Source organism: Topomyia yanbarensis, chromosome 3, assembly GCF_030247195.1.
Source record: "Topomyia yanbarensis strain Yona2022 chromosome 3, ASM3024719v1, whole genome shotgun sequence".
Taxonomy (NCBI): Eukaryota; Metazoa; Arthropoda; class Insecta; order Diptera; family Culicidae; genus Topomyia; species Topomyia yanbarensis.
Genome location: NC_080672.1, coordinates 422687655 through 422700412, shown reverse-complemented (window position 1 = coordinate 422700412; position 12758 = coordinate 422687655). Strand labels below are relative to the sequence as shown.

The 12758-nt window shown below is 39.8% G+C and overlaps 1 protein-coding gene and 1 pseudogene across 1 annotated transcript; both read right to left on the bottom strand.

Annotated features, from left to right (window-relative positions):
- Window positions 1–8354: 8354 nt before the first annotated feature.
- Window positions 8355–10047, bottom strand: LOC131688541 (DEAD-box helicase Dbp80-like). Its single transcript, XM_058972859.1, has 4 exons — window positions 9858–10047; window positions 9682–9795; window positions 9363–9622; window positions 8355–9300 (listed from the first exon to the last, which is right to left on the bottom strand). The coding sequence occupies exons 1-3, from the start codon at window positions 9985–9987 to the stop codon at window positions 9591–9593; spliced, it is 276 nt and encodes a 91-aa protein (XP_058828842.1). The 5' UTR covers window positions 9988–10047; the 3' UTR covers window positions 8355–9300; window positions 9363–9590.
- Window positions 10048–10076: 29 nt separating this feature from the next.
- LOC131688399 (DEAD-box helicase Dbp80-like) lies at window positions 10077–10835 on the bottom strand (annotated as a pseudogene).
- Between the last annotated feature and the right edge of the window lie 1923 nt (window positions 10836–12758).

Sequence of the window (12758 nt, the reverse complement as noted above, 5' to 3'; positions counted from 1 at the left end):
AAATGGTTCATAAAATCATCAAATATTATTCATGCTTAAAAAATAGTTCACGACATCATGAAATATTATAAATATTAGTCACAACTTATCATTCGTTTTTGTGAAAAAGTTCACGAAATCATAACATATTATTTATGTATTCATGAACTGGTTCATGATTCCTAGTACATGATTAACGATCTATCTAGTATCAATTTTCGCTCTTGTGATATTTAGAAAAAATCCCTTATCATTTACATTTTCATGCAACATGGTAATGAAATTTTTACGTGAACTCTTTCACAAAATTCGGAGTATTATTCGTGGAACCATTTTTGTTCCATGCACTTTTTTATGAAATACTCAGCTGCTAGCGACCAGTTATAGGTACGAGCAGTAGATTTAAAAAAAACTTTTGGAACCTCGAACATCATTATTCATTTGATAAGGTTCATTGTGATGTCAGGGAAGAGAACGAAAACTGCACTGAGAAAACCAAATTGTGTGCGTGATATAGTTCACAGAACCAGATATCGCGAATGAGTCTTATTTTAATGATCCAGTTGTCATATTGTCACGTTATTCCGATTAAAAATAGATTATAGATAATATAATAAATCACGATAAGGCGAAGAGAATTTACGAATAGCATGATAAAACTGCTGATATCATGAACATTAGTTACATTACTCTTTGAAACAAAACAAAAATTACGAAAATCGTGAATAAGATCCTGAAATCATGAACAGGAACTGCTCTATTCATGACTAAAATATCACGATAAAATGAACAGAAGTTACAAAAAACTCGACTACGATCCTGAAATCATGAACGTAAATCACACAACTCGTAACAAAAATATTTAAAATCGTGACAAAGATCCTGAAATCATGAAAATGAATCACTCTACTCATGACTAAAATATCACGATAACGTGAATGGAAATTACGAACATCGCGACCAAGGTCTTGAAATCATGAACTTTAATCCCGCCAACGTCATGAGAATTCACGAGAATCGCGAATAAGCTCTTGAAATCATGAACAACGTTTGACTGTCGACTGTGTATTCCCAAATCATGAACAAAAATCACAACAAAAACTAAACATGTCCAGGGAACAACAACAGTAACCCAACCAATTTTTCTAATGTTACGCCATTTATATATTCGGGGCGAGCTGGTTTTTAGAAAACACAAATAGTTTCATGAACACGAAGTTTATTATTCATAATTTCATGAACTTGGTCACGGTTTTCGTAAATCGAATCGAATGCTAGACACTAACTCCCGCTTAATCGTCCTGTTCGGTTACTTGAAGGCACGGAATGAACGGTGACCAGTTCGCAAACAGATGATCGAAAAGGTACACAAAGGCTCAGGGCCGGCGGAACACTTTTTTCTAGAGTGGGTAGTAAGATTCGGAAGGATTTCTACCCGTACTGGCGAAAGTTGTGCCATGGCGTGTATAAGTGAAAATGAAAACTCCCTGATAATAGCTGATGGTAATTTGAAAGCTCAGCGTAAACGTGTTTGTTGATTACTGATACTACATAAAGCATTTGTACAGCTAAGTTCCAATTACTCCTTTCTTTTAAATTTCCATTCCCTGCAATAGAACCTTCTTTGGTGGGTACTACAGCCCGCATGATAGTGTGGACCAGGCATTGTAATTCTCACTCACTCACAGAGAGACGCTTATCCGATGTTTAACTTTCCCGAGACAAGATGAGTCGCAAAATTCTCCGTCTCCACAAACAGCCTGAGAATAATTTTCCCCATAAAATTTATCTAATTTTTTTCTTCTTACCGGAGAAGTTATTTTCTTGGAAATCAATAAAAGTGTCAAAATATACACTTCATTTCTAAGAAAAGTGACAAAAAATTGCGATAGACTTATTTTTTCGTGGTTGGGAATAGCGGTAGCAAGACAGAGAGCGCAAAAAGTATGTCGCGATAAACTCATTCGCTCATTCTACCGCGGATTTTTTTTTCTCCGGTGAAATAATGCGTCGCATTTATCCGGAGAAGTTATGTGAGTGCTAATAACTTTTCGTGTGAATTTTTATTGTCGCAGTGGCAAATTATTCGGACTCATTTACGCATATGAGTGATAAATGCAATGCCTGGTATGGACTGATGTGAAGTTAGCTCCGTCGACCAATATCCTTCCAGGCTTAATGGGCTTTGATGGCAAAAAAATCCATTTCAATACAAAACATACCCATTTGATACAACCGGCCCCTGGATCATCACCGATATATCGCGTGTTTTATTTAAAAAACAGTCGGGCGTGTTCGAAGGAATATTTTGTCTACGTGCCTGCCCGTGAAATAGAGATAAATGGTGTAGTATTCGAGAGGGGCTTTAATTACGAAATACGGGGTTGGCTCCTTCCAGTCGCTTTAGTCAGTCAGTATGCAAGCAATTGCATTCAGCCTTTCGCCAGATCTGTTCTTCCAACCTTTGTTTTTTTAAACGGAACTGATCTCATGAACTGTCGACATATCCCATAAAAATTATACAGGGAAAAACTGAAGCATTCGTTTGAGGAACGCTCTGAGAGGAAATGCTAAAAAGGGCTACGCCACCGGCCACGGCAAGATTCTGACAATCCCATCGATCGGAACTGCTTGTTTTAAGATGTGGATGTGTCAAAATGTATTCCCCTTAATATAAATATGAAAAATAAATCAAATTTCAAACAATTCCTCATTATCATCCCATATTTTCAAAAAAATTAAATTGTAAATAAAATAAATTTGTATGTGAATAAAAAAGTTGAAATTGTTTTACATCCAGAATTACAGACGCATGCATTTTGTGTACGAGACACTTTTATGGTAAATCTCAGGTTTTGATTAGTTCCAAACTTTCGAGTGGGTAATACTCCCCCTCGGTAATTTTCGAGTGGGTAGTACTACCCATACTACCCACGTGTTCCGCCGGCCATGGTGATATTTTTGCACAAAGAAAAACCACAGATTGTATTCTGCCAAAAACTCTGGTGGAGTATGTAGAAAAAAGTTCCAGCTTCCGTAACTAGCAGTTTCGGGACACAATGGCAAGGTTAGTGTGTTGAAAATCTATTTTTTTTATTTACTCATATCTGCTACATGGATAGGCAGGGGATAAAGGTGTGTGTAGCGTAGGAGCCAAATTATGGCTTGCTTGTATAATGTCCCTAATCAATGTGAAAAAAAGTCAAGTGAGTTTTTTCTTAAATAAAAATTAATGCTGAACACGAGTATTGTGTTGGTTTTTCGGTACTTTTATTTTTGAAAAAAAATACGGGCATCTATATGAAACATACGTTTAGGGGCACTATAGAACACTACTGTAATGTAAATCTATCTCGACATTCATAAGCATCCTACACATTCCACACCTGAGTATAATCCCGTTTGTGTGATCATGGGCGTAGGTGTGCATGGATGATCGCGAAGGACTCGAGCGTTTGTAGGTTGACGTTTTTGTCGCGTGTGCTACCATGTATGTAACTTTTATTGTTGGAGATGAATCACTCCGACCAGTATTGAAATCTATTGTGGTATACATTATTTTTTATAAGCATGTAGCCCTTCGCATGTTCGCGTGCTCTTGAATGATCGCACACGGACCGTGAATATACTTATTTTTTAGTGTATGGTTCAGATGCTAGAAGAGAGTGAGTTTTCCCATTTCATTAGAGTTCCCGGTCATGTCGCCATGGAACGTTCTGTCTAGTTTTTTTTCTTCTATTGGTTCAACTGAAGGCATGAGTTGGGGCTGCTAGGATCGAGGGTAGAGACTTCCCGATGTGACCGATTCATGATCGCGTGAGGGGTGGATTGAGACCGCATTTGTTAGGTTATATATGCTAAAACGTTCACTTAACTACCGGGATGTTTTAATGTTGGCCAGATCGGGGGCGTTCGCGTTTTTGACCAGGTTTGTGCTTTTGCGAAGGCCACGTTTGTACTTTTAGAATGATAGAGATTGTGTTAGTGAGTGTTTATATGGATCTAAATGTCAGCAAATGATACTTATTTACCATTAACGACAATTGCATTCCGTTAGAAGTTTTTCGTGCTATGTTGACCGGGAATGGATAATTCATGTGCGTCGGTAAATTAATCTTAATTTATCCAATCCGATCTTCCCGAATGAATCGAATCGAATGCACAAGTTGAACACCGGTAAGAAGTGACCAACGAATCCCAAGAAGGATCACCTACATTTCTATCATATACGCCACTTCTGTATCCATTTCCTGATCCATCTGTTATACTCAGACGAACATATACACATATAGAAATACGACTAGTACACAACAATTGTACACTAGTACTAAAAACTACAATTATTACAACATAACACAACTAATAGAGTTCAACTATTATATTTTTTTAAAACGCCCGCGGACGCTGCCGAAGTCGACCGATAAATCGACACACAAGGACTCCCGTGCTCACAAACATTGCCGTTAAGTTATTGAACAATATCTGCAAAGACATTCCACAGAAAAAGTCAATCCACGGTGACCCGCCAATCGGCCAGACCAGTGTACACAGACTGTTGGTTGACCGTTAGTTTGGGCTAGTGCAGACTATGAAAAAAACACAAAACATAAAAACTTATAAGCCCTCTTGGTCTCCTCGATGCACAACTATCGAAGCGTAATGCAATAACCATATTAAAGCAGTTGTCTGTCAGAGATTCTTCAAAACTGATACACAAATATGCTTGATGATGGTTACAATACCGCCAAACCCATCGACCTTGGGGAGGGGACAGGGAAATTGTGCGTAATTTCGTGCAAAAATCGCCGAAACGAATTGAAGAGGAGATAAAGAACACAATTGCCTTCGTGCAAGATGGCGCCAGCCTCTGAACAATTCGAAACATTACGTGCTCGTTTGAAAGAAAAGTGCTCGTCATCAATGAAAGCGCGTCAGATATTTCGCGTTGGTTAACAATATTTTAAAGCGTGTTGAAGTAGACAATCGAAAAAACATAATTGAAAAAGAGAAGGAAAAGGAATCCAAAAAAGGCTCCGAAGAGCAAACGTGATCGTGGCACAGTTAAGCAACCACGTTAGCTAGAATCCACAACTTCAATTCCACACTATGGCGACGACGAGTACACCGAAAAAGTCATTTGCTAGTACAGCAGCTGCTGAAAAATCCTGTTTTTTGCCTTTCTCATATAGACAGGTTATGAAAACACTTTGAACATCGTCAACCTAAACCCAGCTTTTTTGCTTATATAGGGTTCTGTGTTTTAACAGCGGCGTAGCTAGGGGTATGCACTAGAGTGAGACATGGTTATATGAAAAAAATAAAATTTGGCTCCGAGTTACTTTTTGGGTCCCATTTAGCTCCCAGAACAACTCTGCAAATTTTTAGCTCGATAGGTGAAACTATATTTTTGCGCCCACGGTTTAAAGTTTACATGGGATTTCGTATGGGAAAATTGTCTTTTGCAAAGTGATTCTTCCAAGAGTCGCCCGTTATCTCCTAAAAATAAACAGATGTCTGATTTTCATAGGAAATTAGTCAAGGAAACAAAGTCTAGCAGACTGCAAAACGATCTGATGCTTGTGGAAAAAGTTATTAAGCAAAAACCGATTGATGCCCTGAAGATTGATGAAAATTTCACTTTTCATAGCATCACTGCTTATGACGGTTTTATTATATACAAATTTTTTAACTTTCTCTTATTATGTACAAAAAAAACCTTGCGAAGTGGCCAAATAGTATAGATAAACGATTTAGATACGTTGAGAGAGGATTAAAACAAAATTGCGTATAATTGGACAACCAACAGCAGTGGTGCTAGAAAAAATGAATATTTTTTCAATCGTCAGAGCATCAATCGGTTCCTGTTAAATAACTTTTTTCTCAAGCATAAGATCGTTTCGTGATTTTAGAGACTTTTTTTCTTTGTTAAATTTGCTATACAAGCCACATAACGATTTATTTTTAGGAAGTAACGGGCGACTCCTGGAGGAATTATTTTGTAAAAGTTAACTTTTCCATACAAAATGCCATGAAAACATGATCATGAATCGATGGATGTCTCTTCAAAAGGGCCCCCCACATATATGCATAATAGTCAGTTTGCGTTCAATCAGTCCGAAAATGTCATCGAACTTGTTGCATTTTACCAAGCACAATTGCCGTACGCTATTCGTGTGACGAACAAGGAGCTAAAACTCAAAGATATGTTATTATTCCTAACCCAGTGTGGTAAAGAGCTATAGGTTTTATCAGTAGGGTTGATTATTCATTTAGAAGTGAAGAATCCAGGCTGGATACTGTTACATGTTGTATTTGAATTGTCGTTTTCCATTTCACTATCTTTTTCTTTCACCTCCCTTTCGCTCCCCATCACTTTCCTGATGGCATGATGAGACGACGTAGCAAGGCACAGATCTCAAAATAGCATGTGGGACGTATCAATCGAGCCAATATATTCTGATTCCTAATGATGGTAACAACCAAGGTGCTTAAAGCTCCTTGGTAACAACGACCAGCTATCTTCAGCTGAACCAAATCGTTCTTTCTTTTTCGAATAGAAACTATTATGGGTCAATCAATCTCCGATATAAATCAGAATAGTTGTTAGAAACTCCAAGATGCACGGCAACAATTAAAAGGGCCACTTCCAACCAAACAGGTTCACAATAACAGGTTTGAACCTGATTAATCTATTTCTTCACAGCTCATCTCCCGCAAAGTCGATGAGTCATCCCGCACCCTAAAATATTATGATCCTTTGCCTCTTTTTATTACATGCTTCACCTACGAATGTAAATATCCATATGTATCCATCCCATTATGCTACCGATGGACCTGCGTATCTTGTATGTACCTACCTGCATTTAAAAGGAACGCATCACATCATTCTAGAGAAAGGAATTTTCCCTTTCCTTTCTACGGGATCTTCTTGTTTCGTCATGAAGAGCTTTGAGCTTAAATGAACACTTGTCCGCTGATCCCATGAAATTTCCTGGCTCCGAAATGAATTTCGACTGAAATACGGTACCGACGACCGGTTTAAAAGGACGCACATTCAACCCCCGACCGATTAGAAACGGATACCGTTTTCGATTACAGAACATGGGATGTTGAAGGTTTGATCAACGACACGACTAGACACTGGCATTCCAAAACTGTATCGCAAATCTGACTACCCCTCAGTGACTCAGGTAACTGGTACTGTCAAATTAGAAACTTCATGAGAAAATGCATGAAACTAGCAACACTTTGGAATCTGTTACTTATTTCAAATAGTTACCGTGGCTACGAAGGGAAAACTAAAGCAACAACAAAACAAACCCAAAGTTCTACAGAGGAATTTATTTAATGTTCAGTAAAACGTGTAAAAACGGTGAATATCTCGGCAAGAAATGGTGGATGTATGCAGATAGTCCGACACATCTGGTACACTGATAAACACTAACAGCGGAATGGATTTCGAGTCAGTTGAATTGACTCAAAAACTCGCAACAATTCCCAACAAATCTGGACCCAGATTACAAACAACGGGGGTACATTGTCAGTAGCACGGCGCAGTAACTGGACGTCAAGCAATCCAGAGGAATCCAATCAAATGCAAATTCTGCGATTTTAAGACCGTAGACCTCGTAGTGGGGCATCGATCATACGATACGATCATCACCAGCTAGGGCCCAGGATGTCACTGTTAATATTACGTCCTTCAAGGCCAGCGGATACAGACGTACAAAAAACTGAACATGCTGAAAACCGGACGACGCTCAAACACGGCAAAGAACAGTACCAACATCTATTGCCCAATTCATAATTTACCTAAATTACTAAAAAAAATCAAACTGAAATGAAGGCAGTCCTCGACGATTTTTTCTGTTTTCAAATAATTGATTATGTTTTCTGCATGTATTTTTAATAGCAAAGCACCATTTCGAATAACTCGAATGATAAGTTATCTGCTAGATTTTTATTTAATCGGAACATGATACGTTTTGAAATTTGTTTCAACTGTTTTTTTTATAATATTAGCCCTAGAATAAACTGGAATTTACAGCAATTTGAAGTTTTCTACACTAATTTACCTTTGAATTTAGTTATTTTTTCTCCGTGTACGTTCATATGTGCATGTATTGCGGTTGATAGTCAGAACCAGGATTTTCCTGCCCCCCCATATTGCTTTGCTTCCTAACTGAAAACAACTAAACAAATCGCACATATAGGAGCCGAAAAATAACCCGGTGTCAGTCACCAATGAATTTCAGAGAAATTTAAACTTCAACGATTCGCTGTATGAACTTATTATTTTAAAGCTTTTCGGATAAATAAAACCAGTTTTACATAACTCAATATTCTTTCTATTTAATGACTATTATTGTGCATCAACAAACAAACAACACCGACACTATTGTAAAATAATCGCATTGTGAGAAACTGCGCGCTGCTGTGGTTTTTGCTAGGTATTTTAGCAACCAGTATAAACTGCTTCAAATGCTACAGAATGTCTTACGGATAGTGTTGCATTTGAAATAGCCCCCTAATTGCCAGCAGTTCCGATTATAGCCAGCAGCCAGATTGAATGGAGTTGAATGTCGTCCATCCAGATCACAATTTACGTTTCACCGGATTTGAGAGTTCAATCTGTCGAACCGTATCTAGATCACCGGCTTTGGCTGCTTCCAAGAGTTAGCACTCTAGATCGATTGTGTCTGAAGGCGGATCTTGAAAATTTTTCAGCTCATTTTCTGTAGCAAACTGGGCGGCCCTGCAGAGATACAATGCTGGGTATCGATGTTGTACGATAGTAACAGTCGACAGGCTTGAATATTATCTTCTCTAGTTCATCGATTTAGCGTTGTTTGATGGAGTCCATCGAGCGCATCCACCTTGGCATCGCGACGAAGCAGCACGTCCATTATCTTGTAGTGTGAGTTATCAGCTGCAATGTGCAACAGTGTTAGGAAGTCTTTAATTTGCTCGTTCAACTGAGCACTTTTACGAAATTTCGAGAACTTGTTTTCGCTTCGGGTACATTGAGTGGGGTACTGCATGTAATGGTATGTCACCACTGTACGGGTGTACAGCTTTGAGTTCGGTTGAGGTTCTTTTTCAGTCGCTGAATATCAACCTAACAAGCATCCAACACACAGTGCTTCTTCCCGGTCAAACCACTCGGAAGCCTAAATGGAGTCAGTATGGATTCCAGCGCAAATGCAACAACCGATTCCGAATCCGGCCGGAATCGATTGTTGCATTTGAATTGGAAACCATACTGACTCCATTCAGAAATCCGAACCGGTTGAGGAATGGGTTTAACTGTGTTGTATTTATCTGAAAATTTGCGTTTGGAATTCAAAATATTACCATATTTTATAGCTTAAACTTCTACTCACATGTAATTTTTTCCTACAGTTCCCGTTCAGTTCGGTTACTTCGAGATACTAAAGGAATCAAAGAATTGTAACCGGCAGCCAGATGAAGTGGGGTGGATTCGCGCCACACGACCGTTCACATTCAGTGGTGTCTAGCAATTTTCAATTTCGTCCGAGTTCTCCGCGTCTAGCAACTGAATCTTTTTCCGGAAGTGTTTTTTGATTGATCTGCAAATCATCATGCTTCGATCACTGTCCACTAGGTTGATGGTGATTCCGTTCTGTTAAAGAAGTGGGAAGAAATACAATCTATAGGATCACAAGAATGAGTCATACTTACCGAATCTACCGGTGCGTCTAATTCGATGTAGATACGTTTCGCAATCGGCTCGTCCCTGCTGATCCATCGGCAGGTCGAAGTTGACGACAATGGTCACCTGTTCGACGTCGATACCTAAGACGAAAGAATCTCTCCGTAACCTGGTGCTGTAGCCAGAATCAAGTGGTGGAACTTACCCCTGGACAAAACGTTCGTTATAATCTGTACCTTCTCTAGTCCGGTTCGGAATCGATCCAGAGCGTCCAACCGTTGCTCCACCGTTAGATCACCGGACAGTACCGCTACCGAGTGATCATCCTGGGACATTCTGCCGGTCAACCAACCGGCCGTTTTGCGTACCTGTTTCGATCGATTAACAGTTCTGAAAATAAGTTTACTTAGAGTTTACAACTGTCCTATACATCATATGACAGAAAATGATCGCTTGTCCGACGGTAATCACACAATTTCTCGTCCTGGTTGCGGAGCTTGACGTAGTACTGTTTGATGTTATCGAGTAATTCTTGCTCCCGCGCCTGCCGAATCGGATTGGGTACGATGTACTCGGCAAACTCCATCACCTCGCGCTCGTACGTGGCCAAATAGAACACCGACCATAACACCCGCCTCGTCCAGTACAAAAAGGGAAAACTAGGTCGTATGTCCTGGACTTTATACCCCAGTCCATTAGCTTGCCGGGTGTTCCGGTGATATGATTAGTCAGCTTCGCCCCTTTGACGGTCTCCTCACCGCGAACGGCGTAAGGAAGTTTGATTTCCGGACAAAACTTTGCCATTTTGGCAGCTACTTCCCCCTTCTGAATTGCCAGCTCATACGTGGGGAAAGGCAAATCACCTGCAGATAGTTTTTTAACTGATGGACTCAACTGAGCATTGCCAGCACGAAGGCAGCGGTTTTTCCTATTCCCGACTGACTCTGGGCGATTATATTCCGTGGCGGACCGGCCAACAGAGTAGGTAGAGCCATCTCCTGAATCTTGGAAGGGGCGTTGAAACCCATCGCATAGACTCTCTGTAGTAATTCCTGCTTCATGTGCAAAGCTTCGAAAGTTTTAACCAACCAATCGGCGAAGAAGAATCCTTCCGCTGCACCTCCAGATCCAGCTTTGATTCTACTAGACCTTAGCGAACATCTTTCATTAGCAAACTTGCATCCGCCGGGCTAAAAGATTAGTCATGGATAATTTTAAAGCTGATACAGAATATTTCGGGAGAAAATTTAGAATAGGACGTAAGCAACAATGAGATTCTCTTTGGGGTCTTTCTCTTCTGTTTATTACTCGGTCGTTTCAATATTTAGTACTCAACTCTTTGTATAATATTTTAGTAAAAACCATCGGCTATGTACTGGAAAATTAGTGCAAAGTGTTATAGTGACGTCATAATAATCGAAAGAGAAAGTAAACAAAGAGAGGCTCTCAATGTTCCTTATGTCCTAATCAAAATTTTCTGCGGATTTCGACTTACTTGAATGCCTCTGCATCTTCCGCGGAGGAAGCTGTTTCTCTTGCAGCTTGTTTTTCTTCAGGAGCTGCTAGAGTCAGTAGCTACCGAACTCCAAACATCAGGTGCAGCTTTGGTTCTACTGTCGGTGGACTAGGTTTTTCCGCATTCTCTTTCTCTGGACTGCCAGCCGCCGGCTCTGAATCCTTATCCTTGGTGATATGTACTCAGTTCGCTAACATTTTTGTATTAAAAATAAAAATTCAAATCCCAATGATCGCTTCAAAAATAGGTTATAACAAAACAACACTTACCGAGTGCAGAAATTTCTTGATCCGTCGTCTTTTTGACCCAGTTATCGGCAGCGCTTGCCATCGTTTCGATCGGGTATTAAAATTCAATAGCAAGGTACAAAGTATGGGAAATCTTCCTGAATCAGCACGGGTACTGTCCCTTGTCCGAGTTCGCGTTTGATTCTTGCAGCAAACAAAACAGAATATTTTCTTTCCTAGCTGTTACGGATGTTGGTTGCTAGGGTATGCAAATAAACATTGAGTTCTACAAGATGACGACACGAATGAACTCATGATGAATGAAGTTCATGTTTGACAATTCTCGGTGGTTTGTTTACTTTGTCAGTTGCGTGAGTGCGAGTGCAACGGGTGCTCATCTGTTACATTCGAACTCACGTAACTTCCATGTAAACAAACCACCGAGAATTGTCAAACGAAGTTCATCCGGCTCATTTTGTAGGGTTATGTCGGTTGGTGTAAAACCTAATTAAGAAAATTGAGACAGTGTTGCGCGAGAAATTCATATTTTATCATTACCGAGGGGTCGCTCAATGTACTGGTAACTGGCGATTAATTTCGGGAACACTTTTTTTTCGGAATTTTTCATGAAGTGTCGGGTCGTGTCGTTGGTTTGATTTTTTTATCATCTGTCAGATGGTGGGCTTCTGGGAGAAATCTCGGATCATGGCCTGCTCATTATTCCGCAAAAAAAAACAGAGCCCCATCAGGTTATGTAAAAATTCCAAATTTATCACAGTTGGATGCATTTCCGAACCATAAAACGCTGGCTTCTGCCGATGTTGGCGAGAAGAGAGAGAAAAAAATGCAATCTTGAATGAAAAAGCATCAAATTACGCTCAGGTGTTCGGCTGTCGCTTTTTCATCTCGTAACCACTGCACTGTGGTAAAAAAGCAGATTGTAAATTCCAGCAAAGCAAGTATTGATTACCACTTTCCGCTTGCTGAGTATCGAGATGTGTTGTGTGAGACTGTGCACAGCGCGCAAAAAAAATCCAAAATACTTGTTTCCATTTCTGGTAGGTACAAGTCTGGGCGTCAAAAAAAAAATCACAAAAGACTTCAATGCGTCTCTCAAGCGAGGAACCCCTCATTGCTTAATGCCACTTGAAAAGCGATGAAATAGCAACAGCACAAAATAGCAACATCTCAAAACAAATCATCCACAATGGAATGCTCTTTGGAGCAGGGTAGTGCTACAATTTGGTTAGTTTGAGAGTCTGCAAAAAATAATAACAAAACAGACCAACCAACAAACCTCTTCCTTGGCGCCAGAAAGTCGCGATTTAAATGAAATACGTTAGTCAGGGCCCAAAATACAACA